The sequence below is a fragment of the Megalobrama amblycephala genome, linkage group LG3, assembly GCF_018812025.1.
Source record: "Megalobrama amblycephala isolate DHTTF-2021 linkage group LG3, ASM1881202v1, whole genome shotgun sequence".
NCBI classification, from domain to species: domain Eukaryota; kingdom Metazoa; phylum Chordata; class Actinopteri; order Cypriniformes; family Xenocyprididae; genus Megalobrama; species Megalobrama amblycephala.
In genome coordinates, this window is record NC_063046.1 from 54,052,864 (window position 1) to 54,074,228 (window position 21,365).

At 43.2% G+C, this 21,365-nt stretch overlaps 1 protein-coding gene across 1 annotated transcript in view; it reads left to right on the forward strand.

Moving 5' to 3' along the window:
• The window catches only part of zfhx3b (zinc finger homeobox 3b), a 271,273-nt gene that overhangs the window by 196,861 nt on the left and 53,047 nt on the right, over positions 1–21,365 (forward strand). Inside the window, 1 exon segment of the mRNA XM_048186070.1 lies at positions 5,025–5,256. Coding sequence (XP_048042027.1) covers positions 5,025–5,256 — 232 coding nt within the window.

Below are 21,365 nucleotides of genomic sequence, written 5' to 3' on the forward strand. Positions count from 1 at the left end.
AAAAAATGTTTATAAAAATGTGAGTATGGAGAAAGACTGATTATAAGAATATAAAAGCATAAGCAAACAATTCAATCATTGTCAGTAATGTCAACAATTGATGTTTAATTTATGTTTCATTTATAACTATTTGAATATGTATTTTAATTTTGCACTTTCTCAACCATATATATTTATTTTGTAGACTAAAATTAAACAAAACGATGTGTAAAAAATAGTTTGTGCTAATACTCTGTATAGCAACTCTTGCAGCAACATTGAGAATCCCACACGAACCTGCTTAGTGTTATGAATAGCTAGAAGCATTTGTGTCCATGTACTTGTGTAGAGTATGTTGTGGAACTTAAGAGTTGCTTTACCACGATTCCGCTGTGGGTCTGGCATTTGTGGAGGTTTTCATAGAGTATGCTGAGTGCCTGCCCTGTATTCGGCTCTCTGGCAGTTAAAGTGGTGATGGGTGTGAAAGGTGTGTGTTTTTTCAGCCCACATAAGTGGATGCTTCTGTAGATCCATGCACAGGAGCAGGTAGGTGTTGAAAGTGATAGCTGTGCGTTATGGGAGCAAAACAGGCATAGATGCAGTGTTGAGCTGCGGCGGGGTGGACGAGGTGAGTCGCCCTTGCTTTTCCTCACCTACACGAGTACAGGGGACTGATTCATCCTTCACTTGGGTCGTTATGTGCATGTGTGTGTGAGAGAGAGAGAGTAACTCCTGTCCTGTAAAGATGGGCCGCACTTGCTGCACACACGTGCATTTTCTCTCTCTCTCATACACACACACACACACACACACACACACTTACTCCCTCCAGCCCACTCAGGTTTCGCTCCACTGCACTTCCCCACAGCTCATGTGCTCTCCTGTAAGTCTGCCATTAACTTCCAGCCAATTAAATGAATTTTGAGTAGTAATGTAAGCCATGCTGACTCTGTGGCCTTCTCTGGCTCCAGGGGCCTGTATGCGGCTGTTCTGGGGCCCCTGCGGAGGGGAGACTTCTCAACAGCACCCTGACCGGCCCCTCCCTGCTCGGTGAACATGACTTTTTCATTAAGCCGCTGAATTCCTGCACTTCAGTTGGAGGTGATTTATCAGCATGGAGCTTCATCTCAGGATCATAGGAAACAGACACGCCGCACACAAGCGCTCTCTCATGCGTTATTGTGTTTCACGTTCAGACCCAGGGGTGTGTGTGTGTTGGGTGGGAGATTAGGTGCAGAGATCATCTTAAGGATCCCTCGTGTGGATGTTTCAGATGGAATCATGTAGATATGTTTGTGAGAGAGAGATCGTTTTGGCCCTCTGGTCTCAGACCTGGAAGCAATACATTTATCTCTGCTATATGGATATTCAGGAATATTATATCTTATGATGTGTTGGAGAGTCTTAAAGGGATAGTTCACCCAAAAATTTAAATTACCCCATAATTTGCTCACCCTCAAGCCAACCCAGGTGTATATGACTTTCTTCTTTCAGCCAAACACAATCAGAGTTATATTAAAAATATCCTGGCTCGCATTCAACGTAAGTCCAAAAAGCATTCTGCGACGTAGTACACAATGACATGATGTACTATGCATTATAATGTAGGACATAGTGTAGAACGTCATGTCATTGTGTACTACGTCACGGAAGTTAACGCTTTTTGGACGCAAGTCGAATGCGTATGGCTGTCGCACTTTTTTGGACTTCAAGTCACTCCCAGTCAAATCCTCCAGTCACTCCTATTATAAAGCTTGGACCAGCCAGGATATTATGAATATAACTCTGATTGTGTTTGGCTGAAAGAAGAAAGTCATATACACCTAGCATGACTTGAGGGTGAGTAAATAATGGGGTAATTTTCATTTTGGGGTGAACTAACCCTTTAAACCTTCTAATATCCATTATAAAAAGTTCCTTTGGAATATATATATTATATATATATATATATATATATATATATATATATATATATATATATATATATATATATATATATATATATATATATATATATATATATATATTTTATGCTATATGGTAATACCATGTTATTCTTTGAAGTACCTGAGCACCATGGTAGTTTGGAGTAAATATGTTAGCTGTACCATCACTGTATAGCATATTGGCTAACATATGTAGCATCTAGTGTGTGGTAGACTGGCTTTAGTTTGGGTAAAGAAGTGATATATTGCTCTTCGCTGGGCTAAGGTTGACCCATGTAAATCCTACCCTTTTTATGGGCGCTGTAAAACTCCCCGCATTTTTTTTTTTTTTTTTCCTCAAAGATCTTTGAAGTTTAGTTCAGGTGTCGTCTTTTTTGCTGCACTTATTTTCACAAAAGTTGGCTCAAGTAAAGATGTGCGTTTCAGTCCATATATTCTCCTCCTCACTTGCGAAGAAAGAAGAAACCGTGCCATCTCGTAGCACACAGCGGATTGATTTGGTGTTTTATACAAGCAAATCCGTGACAGATCAGTGTACCTGAGCTCTGATACGCTGCATATGTGTTAGGGGGGGTGAGGCGGAGAAGCTCAGCTCAAGTAAAGCCCAAAACATCCAGCAGCACCTACTCAATGACATCATACCCCCACTTCAAACAGGAAAGGGAGTGAAGGAGAGCGAGAGAGAGCGTGAGGAGAAAGACAGAGCCTTTTACGATCACCTAATAACTCCATTACATGGAGCTGAGGGGCACACACAAAAAGCAAAAACCCATTCCTGGAAGTCAGTGGTCCTAATGCACATCTTAGGTATACCAGGGTGACATATGATACCAGCACCACAATTGCTTTGAAAAAAAAAAAAAAAAAAAAAAACCTTATAGCAATGTTACCCGAAAATTAAATATTACCAGAGAAGGAGAACATTTCAGGGAACACAATATTTTTTCCTCTCTCACTGTTGTCAACACCTGATGTGGCCTTAATTGGGTTAAAAATCTAATGTTACTCTGGCTTTGTGCATCCGAAGCCGATGGAAAAGCATCTCATCTCTGCGCTGCAGGGCAAAGCCAACTCAGCCGCGTCTTAATGAATCAATTTGTTTTCCCCGACCTTTGTCAGGGTTTGGGGGTGGTCTGTGCAGGAGATTAAAAGCTTCTCCACAAGAGAGAAAATACATGTTTTGCCAGGCAAAAAGGCAGAGAGATATTTTTACAGATTTGCATCATCTCATTCGTGGTGCAATTTAGTTGCTTTTTCGTGACTCACGTAACAGAAGAAAGGTAAACAACCAATACAAGCTAAAGAGACTTAGGAAAGATACTGTTATTTGATGAGCAGATACGATTGGAAATGTTATGAGCCATTTTTGTAAACTCATATCACCCCGTTAAAGGATTAGTTCACTTCGGAATTAAAATGTCCTGATCATTTACTCACCCCCATGTCATCGAAGATGTTTATGTCTTTCTTTCTATAGTTGAAAAGAAATAAAGGGTTTTGAGGAAAACGTTCCAGGATTTTTCTCCATATAGTGGACTTCACTGGGGTACAACGAGTTGAAGGTCCAAATTGCAATTTCAGTGCAGCTTCAAAGGGCTCTACACAATCCCAGCCGAGGAATAAGGGTCTTGTCTAACAAAACGATCGGTCGTTTTCAAAAAAAAAATCTAAATTTATATATTTTTTAACCACAAATGCTCATCTTGCACTGCTCTGCAATGCACCACGCATTACGTAATCATGTTGGAAAGGTCACACGTGACATACTTTTTTTTTTTTTTTGACAATAACTGATTGTTTCGCTAGACAAGACCCTTATTGCTCGGCTGGGATCATGTAGAGCCCTTTGAAGCTGCAATGAAACTTCAATTTGGACCAAAAACCTTCATTTCTTTTTGACTGAAGAAAGACATGAACCTCTTAGATGACATGGAGGTGAGTAAATTATCAGGAAATTTTAATTCTGAAGTGAACTAATCCTAATCCTACCACAGCTAGGCCATGGTTCCATCCATATTTTTTTTATTTTTTTATTTTGTTTAGTATTAAAGTTACCAATGACCTTCATATGCCTTTGTCATATTTTTGCAAAGATGTAGCGTGTGCTGTTCCTGAACACACAAAAGTTATTTGTTTCTCTTGTTCTACATGGAGGGTGAACAGTGAGTGTATGTGTAGTCTGACATATAAAAATTGCAGTTAATCTTTCACTCTACATACACAAACATAATTCACCAAAGAGATGATGGCCATGAAGAATGAATAAGGGGAAAATTGACATTGATTAACAGTGACACTATTCTAAAAGTTCATTGATAGCTTTCATAAGGCTTAAATAACAATCATGACTTGAAAGAAGACATGAATCAAGGTTAGTCAAGATGTATTAGTCAGTGCTTTCAACATACATGCACAGGTGCTAACTAGGGACTAGCAGTCAGATATATAGGCCTGCAGTGTCCTTATTGTGTTGGTCTTATCTCATTGATTAGATGTGGTGTGCTCAATGAGCACAGACTCGGCTTGGGATTGCTGTTACCATTGGGTGTGCGGTGTGGTTGGCTTGTTTTGGGTTCGTGGATCATAGCACATATCTCTGGTCCCCCCCAAGGATCCCTATACCCTCTTCTGGATATAGTCAGAGCACCCCACCACCACCCGTCTCTCTCTTTTTGCCTTGCTCTCAAAGAAGCAGGATTTGACTCGCTGGTGATCAATATTTAGCATCCCATGCGTGAAACAGGCAGATGTTTGGAGTTTCCTTTTCAGAGACGAAAGACTTCTCTTGAGTGAAAGGGATCAATGCACTTTTCTCAGTGTGTCCCTGCTCAAGCTCTTCCTGTAGATGCTGACATGCTCCTCTGGTCTACCTTGCCAGCCCAGAGGACGCCAACATCCCTCCTCTGTCTTGTTAGCACAGAGAGATACACACACTCATGCTAGGTTCCAGAGACCAACGTAGTGTTGATGAATGACGTTGACTTTGTGTTAAACAACAGAGTCCTGATTGGCAATTGATTTATTCATTTGTAAATGGCATTAGGTATCCCCTTCGTTAAAAACCCCATGCTAACTCTCTTGTTCTCTCTCTCACTACAGCATTTGCAGCAGCACGAGAACGCTGTGGAGGGCGAGTCGTGCTACTACCACTGTGTCCTGTGTAACTACTCCACCAAGGCCAAGTTGAACCTCATCCAACACGTCCGTTCCATGAAGCACCAGCGCAGCGAGAGCCTGAGGAAGCTGCAGCGCTTGCAGAAGGGACTGCCTGAGGAAGAGGAGGAGTTGAGTGCCATCTTCACCATTCGCAAGTGTCCGTCTGCCGACACGGGTAAGAATTAAATTAATACAAGCTTGTATGCTCACCTGATGTGCATGGGGATGGATCCCTCTTTAGTAGTTGTGGCGTTCCCCTCTTTTGAAACTGAGAGTGGAAAATACCCAGTGCATTCATAATTCAGATTGATAATAGATAGACATTGCATTATAAATAGACTACAATGTTCATTGTTGCATGGCTTCGGATCCGGTTACCAATAGAGAAGATTCTTTTAATGCCAGCATCTTCACCTGGTTTTTGAGACCTGGTCACACTGGAGTCATTGAGACGCTTCTAAGCGAAAGAGCACAGCACATCTTCAGTCTCTGGGCTGTGCCTGTGACGTCACCGCCGTGGCTCTGTGCTCCATTGATGACTGATAAGGCGAGAGGATATCCTAAGGACAACGGCGATCTGGCACAGCACATTCATTAATACGAGTACGGTCCCATTGCTGTGCCGGCATTAAACAAACAATCATAGATGCCATTAAGCTCCAAACGGCGAGGGGAGGGGGCGCTAGAAACAAAAGGTGGGGGCCGAGGCCTTCGTCAGGCCATACGTTAGTTAGCCATTAAGACGACAGAGCCACAGTCAATTAACACACTGTTTCAGCATGGATTTGGTTTTCTAATCATTTTGACTCTCGTGCCCTGACAAAAGACTTCCATTGTGTGTCGCTCCCCTCCCTCCCGCGAGCCAGGCGGCCCGACCGGCTCTTAGCGTTGTGCCGTGGGGGAGAGAGAGAAAGAGAGAGAGAGAGAGAGAGAGAGAGAGAGAGAGGGAAAGACGGCGGGGGGAGTTGGCCTCTAAAGACGCTTTGTTCCGAGGAGGCAGGGATAATGAAGCCAGCGGCCGGGAAATTGCGCAAAAGGCAGTCACAGATCTGAGGAGAATCATTAGAGAACATATTTAGCCGAGCAATTAAGGACAATTAAGCTTTCTGCTCGCTGCACTCCAAATATGTTAATGACTATAGTACAGTGGACAAGTGAACATGCAAAGGCAATAGGAAGGCCCACTTAGGTTAAAAGGGTGGGGGTGCAGGAGATTTAGAGTGTGTTTCTGGGTAGGTGGAGGTAAAGAGTTCACAAACAAGTCTGGTTTTCTCTCTCTCCCTAGCTCTCTCTCTCTTTTTTGGTTGATGTAGCATTTATTTATATATTTTCTTGGCTAACCTTTGATGTGCGTTAATGGATTCCCTTGTTTGTGAGTCTGGTTGGAGGTTAGGTAATGACTCCTGCAGTAGGGATGTGTGGGCAGAGAAGCATGCAGTCGCTACACGCAGGCACACACACATTCGCAACCCTCTGCCATCTTTTTTTCTAGTCGCAGCAATCCAGTCGTACCCCCTTGACGTCAAATGAGCCAACAACTCACAAACAACACATTATGTCTGCAACTTTTCCGAACTCTTCCAGGATTAGTCAGATGAGATGTTCTTTTTAGTGAGAAATGGCTGCGTGCTTTGATGATGGCTGATTGCGTGGCCATGCGAGCTTTTTGATGTATTTAATTACTGGCTTTTTCTAGACTAGATATTATTGAATTTCTGTACCTTCAGGAGAGAATATGTAGGTGATTAAGGGTGAGGTCTAGCCCAGTGCTGACTGGGAAATGCTGATGAAGGACAAGGTGAGTGTAAATCGACCAGCAGCTCAAAAGGGAACCAGCCTGCCTCTTATTATCAGCTATTGTTTCCTACGCAGACAGAATGAGCGAGAGAGAGGGGTCCCAGCGTCCCTGTCCTTTGATAGCTGATACCTCCTAACTGACGTCAGTATTGGGCCTATGAGCGCTAGGGAGGCTGGGTCTTCAGAGAGGAACCACTGTCCTAATTGCCTTTGACGCTCTGTTTACCAAACGGAGCGGGCTGCAGTCGGAGCGTTGAACAGCTGATTGATTGCCCTACAGATGCAGGATCAAACTCGAGCTCCTGTCGACCAAACCGTGGCGCACTGCTTAGCTTGAAAACAAGTCCCATGCCTTTAAATAGCAGGGCCAAAGACACACTTTTTTCAACTCTTGTATATATAAATAAGTACATATATTTAAAGGTCACTTAAATTAAATGAGGTGTGTAATAAAGAATGTCGGCCTTCTTCGCCTACTTCCAACTCCCTGCTTCAGCATCTTGTTCGAATTACACTTATAATGAACATACTTCTTCATCAGCGAGTATGAACGTTGCTAATTCCTCACCGCCGTCGCCCTTGCTTATGAACCCGCCCTCCCCTAGACTACCTTTACACTTCTTAATGTCCTGCCCCCCACCCCCTTACCCGAGTGAAACCATTCCCTGATGCTGTAATATTTAATTTCCTCCCTGCTAGCTCTTCTGAGGCACTGGGCTCTTTCTTGTGGTTGAGACACAGTTACTAAAGTGGTAGAAGGCTCCCCTGCTTGTTAAAACAAAGCTGGCCCTGGATTTCTGGGTCAGCTAGGCAGCAATTCCCTTGGCTGCTGCCGTGTAGTGCGCAGCTCTGTTGGTGTTTGGTGCTGGGCTACTTCCCCAAGCAGAGCTCGACTTTCCCACTCCCCAATTTTCTCTCCCGGAGTTTCCGACAACCCTCGACAAAAACAATGTGGATTGAGTTTTTTTGAAACCCCTAACTCTAAGTATTAAACTTCGGCATGTAAGTCATCCTGTGCAATTTTTGCTACGGACATGAATTCTACCTCATATTAGCTTGTTGAGGAGATTTGTGTTTTCTAAGCAATTAAACAGGCTTTTTACTTTTGCATGTCATGATGATGTCTGATTTTTTATGTGTGATTATTATTTTTTTTTTTTTTCTATTAACCCTCTGGTGCTGTCCGGTCATAACGTTTTGTTTTTTAGAATGTTTTACTTCATCGGAATTACACAAAACTTGGTAAAGGATTTGGCACTTGCTGTGTGAACACACAAAAGTGATTCAAAAAGGTTAAATGGTCCTGGAAAGAATAGTAACACTTGTATTGTTTGCAGTCAAAGATGACTGTATTGGAAATGAACAGGAGATGAATTTCATCTATTGGAAACATTTGGTACTGCGCCCAAACAAAATCTTGCTGAAAGCTCATTTTTTTTGAGATATCAACCTAAAATTTGGAACACAGCTTGTTTAGGTTTATAGCTTTGATTTTCTCACAGTTTTAGAGTAAAACATGTTGTAGAAATCATTTCATTAAAATAAAAAAACGGTCATTTTTGACCGACACAAACAGCACCAGAGGGTTAAATTGGTTATTTTGATGAATCTTTTGAACTGATTCACAATGATTAATTAGAGTTTGAATTATTTTTACCTTACCTTTTACCTTTGAATTATATTTACCTTATTGAGTAACACCTTAGCAACCTCATGGCAGTGCCCAAGCCCAAAATATCCTTTGTCTTTTACCATGGCAGCAATTTTTGCACAGGCAAGCAGAATTTTATTCAGAAAATCAAAACATCTAGTTTTCAGTTGGTCTAGAATTTAATCAGTTCACAGCACAGTACACAGACAGTCACATGAACTTGGATGTGTGACAGCAACCTAAAACTCAAAACTCTTTGACGATCAATTAGTGTAAAAGTTTATGAATTAAGAGCCCCCAGTAACGCACATTAACCAACAGATACAGCACTAATAGTTCCCAAATTAAGGCTGCACAGCCACCCCTGAGGGAGGTCTTTCACGTCTCTCTCTCTGGAACTGTCACATTCCATTTTCTGGTCATTTGTTAACAATATCAATGAGGATCATTTTTAAAAAAAGATCCATACCACTAATTCAGAGAAAGTGTGCCATAGCAGATGCTGTTGATGAAAACAATTGATTGTGGAAATATTGATTAGCTTTGTTTTCAGTTCTGATCCATATGGTGTTGTGATATTGTTTTCTCTCAGAGCTAACCATGTTCAGGGTTGATAAAGTAACCAATCACCCGTGAGTACATTCCAGCTAAGCATTATTAGGCCCATAACAAACACAATATAGAATATTCAGATATGATGACAATGCATACATACATGCACAAAATATGTTCAATCTGTTATGGTTATGGTGTCTGGGCGTGAATGCAGATATTGTAGGCTGGTTTCTGTGCCACATTTTTTTGCCCTCTGATTCGCCCACAGAGTGCCAAGGCGGCAGAGTTTCCCATCCAATTAGAGCAGTGCGCGGATAAAAGGCATGCATTGTTTTAATTCCTGCCTTTGCTTCGAAAATGTGCTGCTCAAGCATGCCATTCTCTCACTGGATGTCCATTTGTCATTCTTAACCCTTTCTCTCACCACAACACAAAGGAGATCTCTGCGAGAAGAGAGTTTCCCAAAATTATAAAGCTCAGACACCCAAGACAACACACACTAACACATGCTTACATGCACACAGTCGGCTTCCAGAGTGTGTGTGCGTGTGTGTCTGAGCTTGATGTGTGGGAAGAGACACTACAGCAGCAGATGACAGGTTCTATGAGTGATGTTCACCAGGGCATATAGCTGGATGACACATTGGGGTCTCTCATTTCAGAAGACTTAATGGACTGAAGTTTTTTTGAACATTGCAAACTGACAGATACAGGAGAGAGAGAGTAAGAAAAGAGGTAAGTGGAATTGAAAGATGGTTAGTTGGCTTTTTGATGGCGCTACAGGCCTTTGGGTGGCATTGCCAGCCCAGAAGATTTGTGTGTGTTTGTAGGAGAGAGGAGGGAAAGCTGTTTTGGAGAGCGAACACATTGCACTGACGCTGTGGATTAGCTGCTGATGTAAATCTTTTTCGGTCGCAGATGGCAGCACCGTGATCGTTGAGCTATGACGTGCTGCAGGAAATCCCTGTCTGTAGACACGGGAACAGTGGCCTGCTCGGATTCTTGTGCCAGCTGCAACCCTCCCCTCTCAGTGCCCAGGCGGGAGATGGAAGTGCACTGGAGACTCTAAACTAGTCTTTGACTGATCCAAGGGTCACTGACATGACTTTTTTTTATTATTATTATTATAAGAATGCAGTTCATGCTTAGAATGAGTTGAATACACCTCTTCTCTGATGAGAATGTTTTAAATTTTTTAAATAAAATTAATTTTGATATTTTTGGAGAGCATAAAGTCAGAATGTCAGGGAGATATTACTGTCCTGATATCATTATGAAGAAAATCAATACTAATTCTTCAAAAGAAGAATGTCATTAAGTAGTTTGGCGTAATATTTTGTTGTAATGTAACTTGTTATATTATTTATTTTATTTCTTTTTTTATTTGGTGTGACCGTGTGGACATGGAATTGTGGACACAATATATACATACATATAATGTTATAAAACAGTAAAAAAAAAATTACAGAACAGGAAACAGGGTCCCAGTTTTACCCTGTCCCTGCAAGCATAACATCTCTCTCCTCTCCCTATGATCCGCCTGCAGCCTCATGAATAATATCAGCTTCTATGCAAAAATACCTTGCATGCACAGATTGATTCATTATTAAAGCAAACGCTGGATGTTTGCTGGGCTCTTTGCTTTACTTACTAAAGCTCTTGGACAGCGGACAGGAAATGTCAAGTGAGGGGAAAGTCGAGTGGTGTTAAAAAGTCCTTACCTTTATTTTTACTGGACTGGAATGTCACCCTGAGCTAAGAGGGATGTGGATGTGTGTATGCACATTTGTACATGTCTGTTTCTTATTGACTGGGGCCACATGTCTGCATGAAGCACATAAAGCATGTGCATTCCGCAGGGGAAGAGGCACTATGAAGGCTGGCTAGGGCTATCTAGGGCAAGGCTCAAGTCTGGACCAAGGGCCCCGTACAGCCCTGCAGACAGCAGCCGGTCCTGGAATGTCCTATACTTTTTACATGCTTGTTAAAATGCAAAGTAAACCTTCCCAGAAACAGGATATTATAGCCGCTAACCACGACCCGCGCACCCCACCCCAACCATGCCATGGTACATCTGAGTAAAGACAGAGCAAGTCATGCAACAAACATCATTGAGGATTCTTTTAATAAAATCTGGTATCGCTGGGATGCTGCTCGAGACGAGGGGAAGCGATCCGATTGGTAAGGGCCCCACCGAGGGCTTCGGGTCGGCTCCTTTCGGACGTCTGTCCCTTAATCCACAGCTGAAGGGCACAGCCTAGCAGAGGAAATTGTTTTTAGTCCGCTGAGCGTGCCACGAATTTCATAAATGCATTACCTTTCATTTTGAAAAATATTAAAATGAAACTGGCCCTTTTATTAAAGAGCCTAAGTGATGGCTTTATGGATTTTCCACTCAGCGCAATGTTGGGCTGGGCTCATATGTCCGCGCCAAGCTCACACAAGGAAGTCTTTTCTTTGCCGGTTGGTTTATAGACAGCCGCTGTATAAATTCCTTCCCTGGCTCATCCTACTACTGCAAATTGACCAAGAAGCGCAATTGCTATTCTGGGATTGTCTGAGAATCAAATCGGATTGCGTGGCGATTTCTTCTGCCGTTTTACTGCCCGGGCCCGGATAGCTCTGACCATTGGCTGCCCTAACAAGTAGGTAGAAGGGACATGGGTCAAACGGAGGGCCTTTTGAGGCAGCGCATGTGTGTGTTTTTGTGTGTATACGTCGAGCAGAGAGGTGCAGAGAACATATTTCTTTGCTCCATTTTGATCTGGAGATGATAAGAGGGTGTAAATTATGCTGCAGATTTGTACTGTATACAGGCACACATGCTCACAGACACCCAATTAACACACATGTGGGTGTTCACCAACCCACAGTGGGATCCTACATGTGGGTGAGAGAGGCCTCCTCTGTCATCAAGCCCACTTCAGGGCCCTCCATTTCAGGCCATTGCGAGGTGCACTGCCCAGAGTGAGCGCAGAGAGCATTATAATATTAGTTTCTCTCCCCCTCTTTCATTCCCTTCACCCGTCATTACGAGACACTCTCCCTGAAAGCTGATCCAAAAGATAGACAGTCCATCAGGAGGCAGTCATCTCATTTGTACTTACCAAACGTGCTAATGAGTTCTATTCCGGGGCCTGGAGGCTGCGGTGGGGAGCGCGAGCAGGGCGCGAGGGTTTCGGGTGGCAGGCTGAAGGCTCGCGCTCGTCCTGTGTCAGTCAGGGCACTGAGACCGCAGAGGACAGGAACTGTCAGTCATGTGTCCAAGCTGACTGCAGCTAAGCAGAAATTTATGGCTGGAGGAGAAACAGCAGATGACAAAAAGGTCTTTCGTAGTCAAAGACTGATATACAGTGATCGTTTCTATAGCAATTTTTGGTATCACCCGCTGACTGCACTTATTTAGTTGATTTAATGTAAGTGTCCAAAATCTATTTTCAAAATAGTCCAAAATTAATGTTAGTTTATTTGTGTATACAGCTAGATTTTTACATTACATTTATTAGTTCAGCTGGCACTTTTATCCAAAGCGGCATAACATTGAGGAACAAGTACAAGCTATATTTTTTAAATAAGGCATTATAGTAAGTATATGATGAATTGAGGTATGCATGTATATGTATGTCCACAAACACACACACTATAATTAGCATCTGAACTTAATAAATGTAGAGGTCTTCCCCAAGTGATATTTTGTACATCTGGCTTTAAGAAATCACTGTACATTCATATAGATTTTCTTTTTAGTTTATGGATCTCAGGTACACTAAAGACTGAAGCCAATGAGTTTTTAGCTGCTACTTCAGACGGGGAATTTTTCCCTCAGTTAGAGTTTCATGGTGTGACCACAGGTGAGAAAACACTGAGGGATTGAGAGATGGAGTTTTCCCATTGTCGATCAGTCGAAAGTTTTAGATTTTTGTCTTTTTTTTAATAGGCTGATTTGTCCCCTCTAGAGAGGAAGTGAAAGATCAAAGGCTCTGATCTTTGGCTGTGGATGAGCTGGTGTATCTACAACATACAGCTCTGACAGCAGAATGCCCTCGCTCTCTCTCTGACTTCTCAGGGCAACTGGCACATGAAACAATCCCTTGCTGATGGGAAGATGCACATTTCATCGCAGACATGCTGTCTGTTGTTTTGCAGCTAGAATGCAGAAGATCAGGCTTTCACACACACATAAATACTGAAGAGAGCCATCTTGTCCCTCTGACCTGTCAATTAGAGGCAGCCAAGCAGATGGCACTGATGAGAGAAGCAGGAATAATTCAATATTCCACCCTGCTAACCTTTACCTGTGGAGCCGCACGGCAGCCATTGATTCAGCCCTCGCTTGATTATTCACACACAGCCCAGAGGAGAGAGGAGCGAGTGACAGAAGTGGGGACGGAGGGATGTTAGGGAAGGCAAGACGGCTGATCAATGTGACATTAGTGTATTCTGACAGGGGTCTTTGAGGGGAGCGAAGGCTGGATTCCTACACGAAGATGCCATCGTGTTCGCTCCTTGTACATGCTCGGCAAAACTTCACAGGGAAGAAACAGTGATTCTCACGCTGTAGGCCGCCTCAGTCCCCTTGCTATGGGGCTTATCGATTAGCCACACTGTAACGTCTGGTTGGCGCTGTTGATGAAGGCTTCTGATTAGTCTCCATACTACTGCAGAGTAGTGTTATCAAAAGTACCGACTTTGATACCAAGTCGATACTGAAATTTTAAAAATGTGAGCGCATTTGTAAACACCTCTGATTGGCCGGTGTTCACGCTCTCAACATATAGGTCTGTGATTGGCTACAATGACCAACGCATGGGAGCGTTTTAGAAGCACACGGAAGTGTTTGAAAGAGCTTTGAAAGTGGGAGCGTTTGAAAGCAGGCGTCTATCAGCGGACCGGTATCTGTGCAAGGACTCGGTGTAGAGCGTCACTGATGTCTATTTACCACATGTTTTTGAAGCGTTGATCATTGTAGCCAATCACAGAAAAATCTGATGAGTGCATGAACACAATAGCCAATCAGAGGTGTTTACGAATCCGCTCAACAGCGCTCAAAACATCACATTTTCAAAATTTCAGTACCGACTTGGTATCTAAGTTTTGACAGCACTACTGCAGAGGCCTTCTGGGGCAATATGATGCCTCATCAAGGCCTTGTTTGTCCAAAATGGACTCGACCGGATTCCTGACAGAGCTCAAGGTCTGTTTGACCAGATGTGAGGGCTCCTTTGCCCAGCAATGGTCAGAGACAAGCTGCTATTTGTTTTTGACAAACTGGGACATTCCTGGAGTTTGACTGGGCCAGATTTATGATGTCTCAAGCTTTCACACTATCTCTTTGTCTGCTTGGACTCGGTCTCTGTCATTTTCTGTTTTATTAGCTGCTAGCAGACACATTCTCACCGCAGCTCGTTCAGATGGGCCTGAGCCCACTGATTGATGATCTTTAGACAAAGACATTCAGTGACTGTGTATTTATTCTAGCACTTTGTGTCCTGTCAGACCACTACTGGATAAAGTACAATGAAAGTCACGATAGCTGCCATGGCACATCAAAGGACGAGCTCTCATGAGAAGAATTGAAGCCATTTTTGCAAGTCTTGGTGTCAATTTATGGCCATTTGGCAGCGATCACACCTTTATTTTAGCCATATTTTACCAGCCCTACGTAAAGACAGCGGAACAATAGCACTACTGAGCCCAAATTTCCCTCTTTCTTTGTTTTACACATTGCTTGTTAAACGCTTACTGCATATGCAATCATTGTCTGTTGATTTCCAATCCTTGCTGCAGTTTACAAGCTTTTTTGCCCTTTTTTATTGCGCTGGGATTCTTGGCATGGTCATTCACCAAGGTCTTGGAGTGCATTATTTTTTCAGTTAGAAATTAGTTTTAAAGACACAGAGGAGGGAAGGGAGAAGGCAAATATGTCAGAAGGTTCCAGCTCAAGCCACCCTGACCAATTGAAAGCATTAGAGATGAATAATCCACAGTTCAGAAAGCAAGCAAAGGTCAATTTTCATGCTAACTGCTCAGTCACCATACAGGAGTGCTCTGCGTATCGAGTCAATTCAGCTGTGCCATACAGTCAAGAGGGAAGGACATGCAATTCCGGCCCCACTGCATTAGAGTGAGTACCACTATTAAAAGCTGCCCTCTCTTTTCTCCCCTCATTCTCTGTGGTCAATAATTCTACACACCTGTTTTGAAGACTTTCTTTGAGTTCTTCTCATTCTAAAGGAATAACCATCAGCTCATACACCCTTAAAACTTTTTTTTTTATCACTAGATATTAAGTTTTATAATGTTCATATGTTTCGTAACTCTCATGCAGGCGGTTAGCATGCCAGAAACACTCTTGAGGGTCTCGTTCTCTCTTTGTCTCTCTATATTTGCCCTCTGTCTTTACTATTGCCTATATGTAGGGGGTACAGATGGAGCCCAATGTAGGACTTAAATCAGAATAAAGGGATTTAATTTGTGCGTTTCTGGTCCCTGCTTATCTGAATATTCAAACAGCCACTAATAGTGTCTCAGAAGGGTGGTAGAGCAGACAGGGACGGAAATTAGCATGAACTTACCAGAATCACTCCGCTCTGTGTCCTTAATGAGCCAGTGCTGTGGAGCAGCCATAGAGATGACAAGCCAACCCGTGCCTATTAAAGAAAACATACTGTACACACACATACACACACTCGCTTCACATCTACTAGTCCCTCAATTTCATATCAAGTCCCATGGTGTCAGTCATTTAAACCAGCGCAAAACAGGACACATCAACAAATGATAAATAATACAGTGAACCTCTGTTTATCTCTGAGCACAGCCTGGAGACTCGAACGATTATTAGCAGAGTGCAATATATTAATAGTACATAGCATTTCTCGGGCCATGGTCAAAATGAAGCGAGGAGACATTTTTTAAAATGTGTCTTTCGCATGTATTTGCTGAATATCACACGCCGTTGTAAAGGAGGTGGAGAGACGCTCAACAGAGAGGGAGGGAGGGAGCGGTCATGGTTGGGATGGAGCCGCGGCATAGGTGTCCGAAACAAGTGCGCAGGTCGCTGTCAATCATGCCGTGCCTGGCGCTAATCTGCTCCTGGTTTAGTTTCCGAGGTGCCTGTGTCAGTGGCAGGGAGGAATTAGGCAAAAATGGACCCCTTTTATTGTAATGTAAAACGGGTGAGAAAATCTAATTGGGAAGGGAGGAAAGAGCGATGTCTCCTTTGTTTAAGGGTCTTCCGCAGTCACTTCGCAGGCCCTATTGTGCGCAAACTCACAATAGCATTAATTTGTGCTCCTGGCCCGAGTTCTTCCTTTCTTAGCTTCGCTGTGCAGTCAGCTCCTGTCCGTTCCACTCTGTCTCCATGCTTCACCTCCACGCCCCAACAGAGCCCTAAAAAGGGTGGCTAAGAAACAGAAGTCCCCATGTCAAAATCCTATATATGCACCCATTTTTCTTATTCGGTCCCATTAAAAAAAAAGGCAAATTCTTTCGAGCTTTGTCTGTTCACAATTTCCCACCTCCCGGAAAGTTTTTTTTTTTTTCTTTTTCCCAGAGAAATCCATTTCTCGGACGAAGCCAGAGTCTCTCCCCAAATGTTATCTGATTTCAGGCGTTCAGGATTTTAATGAGAAATGATTGAGTTTTGATTGCTCAAAGAGTTAAGTGCCGCTCTCGCCATCAATACAGAGTGAGTTCCCGGCCACAAGAGATTTCGCTTCCGAAGTCTAAAACCGCTCGACTCCCATCTAGAGAAAGTGAGGGGGAAGGACTATGACTAGTAATAACTGATGAGCAGATAATTAAAAGCACTTCGCTGCTGATTTTATTATTCTTTAAGATGAAAAAATTTCAACCCAAACACTTTCAAGTGGATCCGTCTGTTGGAGGAAACCCTCGGAAGGCGGAGCACGCCTTGTTTGTCCTAATGGCCGAGCTCTAAGTCATTTTGAGTACTAACTATATCAGAGTGATCAGCTGAATGATAGCGTAACATTGTGCTTGATCATAAACAGACTTGGCTTTGCGAGTGATTCCTCTCAAGTGCGACAGCTGCTCCAGTCGTCTTTTATCTGAAGATAGGAGCCATCTTTAAATTAGCTCTTGAACGTCGCTACAAAAGAAGTGCTCTTAAAGCATATGAGATCCTCTCACAGATGCTACATGTAAATGTAGTGTGACTTTGCACACTGCTGCTTTTTACTCCGAGTAAGCAGGAATTGAAAAAATGTGACACTTAAGATATGAAGCAATTTAAATAATATGAAAATCATTGCAATGAGTGGCAGCACAATATGTTTCTGGGTTAGTCCGCTCGTTCTGTGCCACACTGAATGACAGATGGATGTCCAAAGAATGACAACCCCCATCTCTCTCACCGATTTGCCCCTTGCCCTCTTCTTTTGTGCTAATTGAATAATGACTAACCTTGTCATATTTAGTGCACTATTAATGGCCCTGTGCCTTGTGCAGGTGTAATCATGCGTGATAAAAAATGGGCCAAAGTTACTCAGCTACATGTAGTCTTGTGCACATTAAAGTGTCCTTTTTTTTGTTGGAAAGGTCATTCATAACTTGGTTGCGCCGTTGATGTACAGTGAGAGATATTGATTGATTAATGCATAAGTGCTCGGAATCCATTTGGCTCAGTGAAAGGGAATGGAGGGAGGACCTCTCTCTCTCTCCCTCTCTCTCACTCTTTATATTTTCACCTCTCCCCCCATTGTTCGAAGGGCATCATTTTTCGCTGGCTGGGTTTAAGGGACAAAAGGCCTGTTTCTGCCAAGTAATGCATTCAAAGGAGCATTGATTCTCATCAGTGTCAGTTGAATTACTCTCAAAGCCTTGACAAGGATTGCTCTTATTTTAACCTCCCGTTTTTTTTCTGCCTGAAGAGAATTTCCAGCCCCAAACTCCCCCTGTATGACCAAAAGAAGGGGCCCTTTCCAAACATAGGTGTTCACCATGCATGAATTAATAAGGTTGTGTTGGATATGAGTATAAAATCCAGGCCCTATGATTGACTTGTGTATGCACACACACACACACACACAATCAGAGCTTCCTGGACCTGTGTGTTCATTTATGATGCAATCACTCCTCATCGGCTGTTACTATAGACTGTCATGGGGTGTTAAACCATGCCACTGCTGTGCGCCTATTGTCTGTCCGCAGATTAATTCCGCAAAGACATGGATATGCTCCCCAACAAATGCTGTGAGACCCCCCCCAGTCTGGCCAGGAGGGCTTTTTAGGGCAGGGTCAAGGGGTCAGTACCTTTGCACAACATGACAAGGCAGGAAAGAGCTTCATCAGCCAGCTCCTCAGCAGGGAGCTCTGTGAACCGAGCTCCTGAAAAGCGGCCGCCCGCCTGAGAAGCTGAGAGAGACCCCGGGCCTGTGAACCCACTCAGCCCTGCGGCTTTCATCTCCTCTGGGGAAACCTCCATTACATGCCCTCTCCCTCTGGGCTGATTACTGCTAGTGATAATGCCCGTACACACACACACACACACACACACACACACATACTCGGTGATATCCTGCTGAAGTTTGCTCAAAGTGAGTAGCGATAACGAATTTTAAAGCAATAGCTGTGGAATATGTATGCAATTAAAAGGAAGAAATGCAAGTTTTGTTTGATAATGTCGTTTTACATTCGTTTTCATCAAATACCATCTTTTAGGCTACGTTACAGCCAGACTTGAACACAGCACAGTGAATACCATATCACCCGACTGTTGAAAGGTAATTCTGCGGAATATATGGAAAGTCACCGTGTGGCCATTTATGCGTCCAGTTAAACGCAATGAGAAACAAGATATTAATGGCAACGGCCATTCAACAGCAGAGGCAGTGGGCAATATCTGAATTAGCCCTCTTACACTCACGGTGAAATTGCATTAATGCCGCTCGCAGCTGTCATTCTCTGAAAAGCCCATCTTTAAGAACTTTGCTTTGGGGGAATGAAAAACAATCATATAATGGTATAGTAATTTATGCAGACCAATGTTTTTCAAATGTTGTAGTAATTATGAGAAATACTCTTACTTTCTCCTGCACAGGCGTGGAGAGCGAAATCTCATTTCCGAGAGAAAAGCGGGGAAAAGGAACACCCTGAATAATCATTGTGTTTAATGCTCTAGTCATAATCCCAGGTTTTATGATGGTTTTCTAATGATTTTCTAATGATGTTAAATATTAGTAGAGAGTGCAGCTATAATTTGAACGCAGCGGTCGTTTTTGCAACGCTCTATCAGCACACCCGATTGCAACAGCAATGAATATTGCGGCGGGAAATAAGATTTAGGGTCCATTCCTTTTGGTGTTTTATTTTGCTGTCTCGCTGTCCTCCATAAATCCTCATCAGGTCCCTTTCCCTATTCCTCCCACCGAAGCCGCTGCCTTCACCCGCGCTTCCCAGGTGGGAATGCAATTAGGTGCCGGGGCCATTTCATTCAGTGCCACTGTCTGTCTGCTCGCTCTCTGCAGTCATTCGTACTGAAAAAAATGCCCCTCTCAAATGAGTTGCACCAGCCCTGGTGGAGCAAGCACCTCAGCGGTCCCCTGGGAAATAACAGCATAAAAAAGAGGGGAAGGGAGGAGGTGGGAGAGGTAAAAGGATTGGGGGGGTGGGGGTGGAATGGACCGAGTAGGGAAAAAAATACTCTGAATGGCTATCAAACGAACGCCGGCAAAAGCGCGGTCCCTGATGACTGGCAACGCACGGCAAAATATGTATTGGAGACAAAGCCTTTGTCTTCTTCCTGGGCCCCTACAATGAATTACACAACCCCCCCACCCCAACACACCACCACCACCACCCAGCTTTTTAATTAAATGGCTGCTGTTCCATCTCTCTATCCGTAGCTCCCCATTACAGAGGCTAGATAAGGGATTGCTATCTGTAGCATGTTAAGAAAGGCTGCTGGGCAGCCAAGCCTCATGAAATTTGTCACAAGATCTCATTTTCCTCATTGCCAGACGTGATGCTTATAATTGATGTGGAGGCAGTAGTAATTTATTGGCCGTCTGCAATTATCATCCCCTACGAGCTGGGGGTTGTGACTGCAATTTAGATGGTGTGGTGGGGTGGAATGGGGGGGGAGCGAGAAACAAGACGGGAGGGGGTGCGTGCATCAATGCTGGATCCTTTTGTAATTCCTTCCTTTCAAAGCCATGATCACCTGAGGATGCAAAGTAATGTCCTGACACTGTATGAATGAGGCATTAGGTCTGGATCTAAATTGCAGCTTATTCTGGCAGGAAGCATTCATTTGACAGGTAAAGTGACCATACGTAATGTCTTTTAATGTGTCCTAGCTCCATGAAATTGTGTGAAGTCAGCCAATCAGATTGAAGCTTTCCGTTTTCTGAAAACTCTTGCAATTTATTTGTGCATTATGCATCAGGCAGGCTTCCATCACTGCTTTTTCCAAACACCTCTTCCCGATCCTTCCCCAATTCCCTCATCTCTCTTGGGAGCATTTCTAATGCAGTCATTTGAGTACTGAAGAGGATCAGGGACTTGCACTCTATCAGTGCAAAATGCAATCAAGCATTCATTATTATATTTTAATCAATTCTTGAATTTATTTTCCTTATTACCTTTTACTGGCAGATCTAATTGGGAAAAGAAAAGAAACAACAACCAAGGGCAAGTAGACACTGTATACCATGAAGGAAATGTATCCATTCAATGCGAAATAGCAAGAAATCAATCTCTTTTTTTTTTTTTCTCTTGTTTAATGTTCACTCGTACTGTTTTGATTTTCATCTGTCTCAAGTTCATTAATTTCCCTTTTCTGGTCATAACATTAAACAATCGATAAATAAATCCTCCAATTGCCAGTATGAGCCGAGCAGCTGCTGCTTTAAAAACAGGCAGTCATTAACACAGAAATATCATTAGTGATTTCAGACTGAAATGAGTGTTTGGGGCACGTGAACTGTCTGGTAAAGGGTTTGTGTGTTCATTAGCAGTGCCCGCTGTGTGTGGGTTGGTATGTAGTGTTTATATTTTGCCACGTCCTTATTTACACCCGTCAATCTGAACGACGTACAACATTAAGTGCGACTCTCTGAAAATCACCTCTGTATTGGTGCTCATTTTAACGACTTGATCTAGACATGCGTGTGCATATTTCCCAGATTCTGAAAACCCCGGAGACTCGCGGTTTTGCGTGAACACGCAAGACAAATTTTTGATGCACCCGTTTTATTGTCACTTTGCAGCCAGACGCTACCACAAGAGTACAGTTAGCTTCCTGCCTCTAGTCTCCG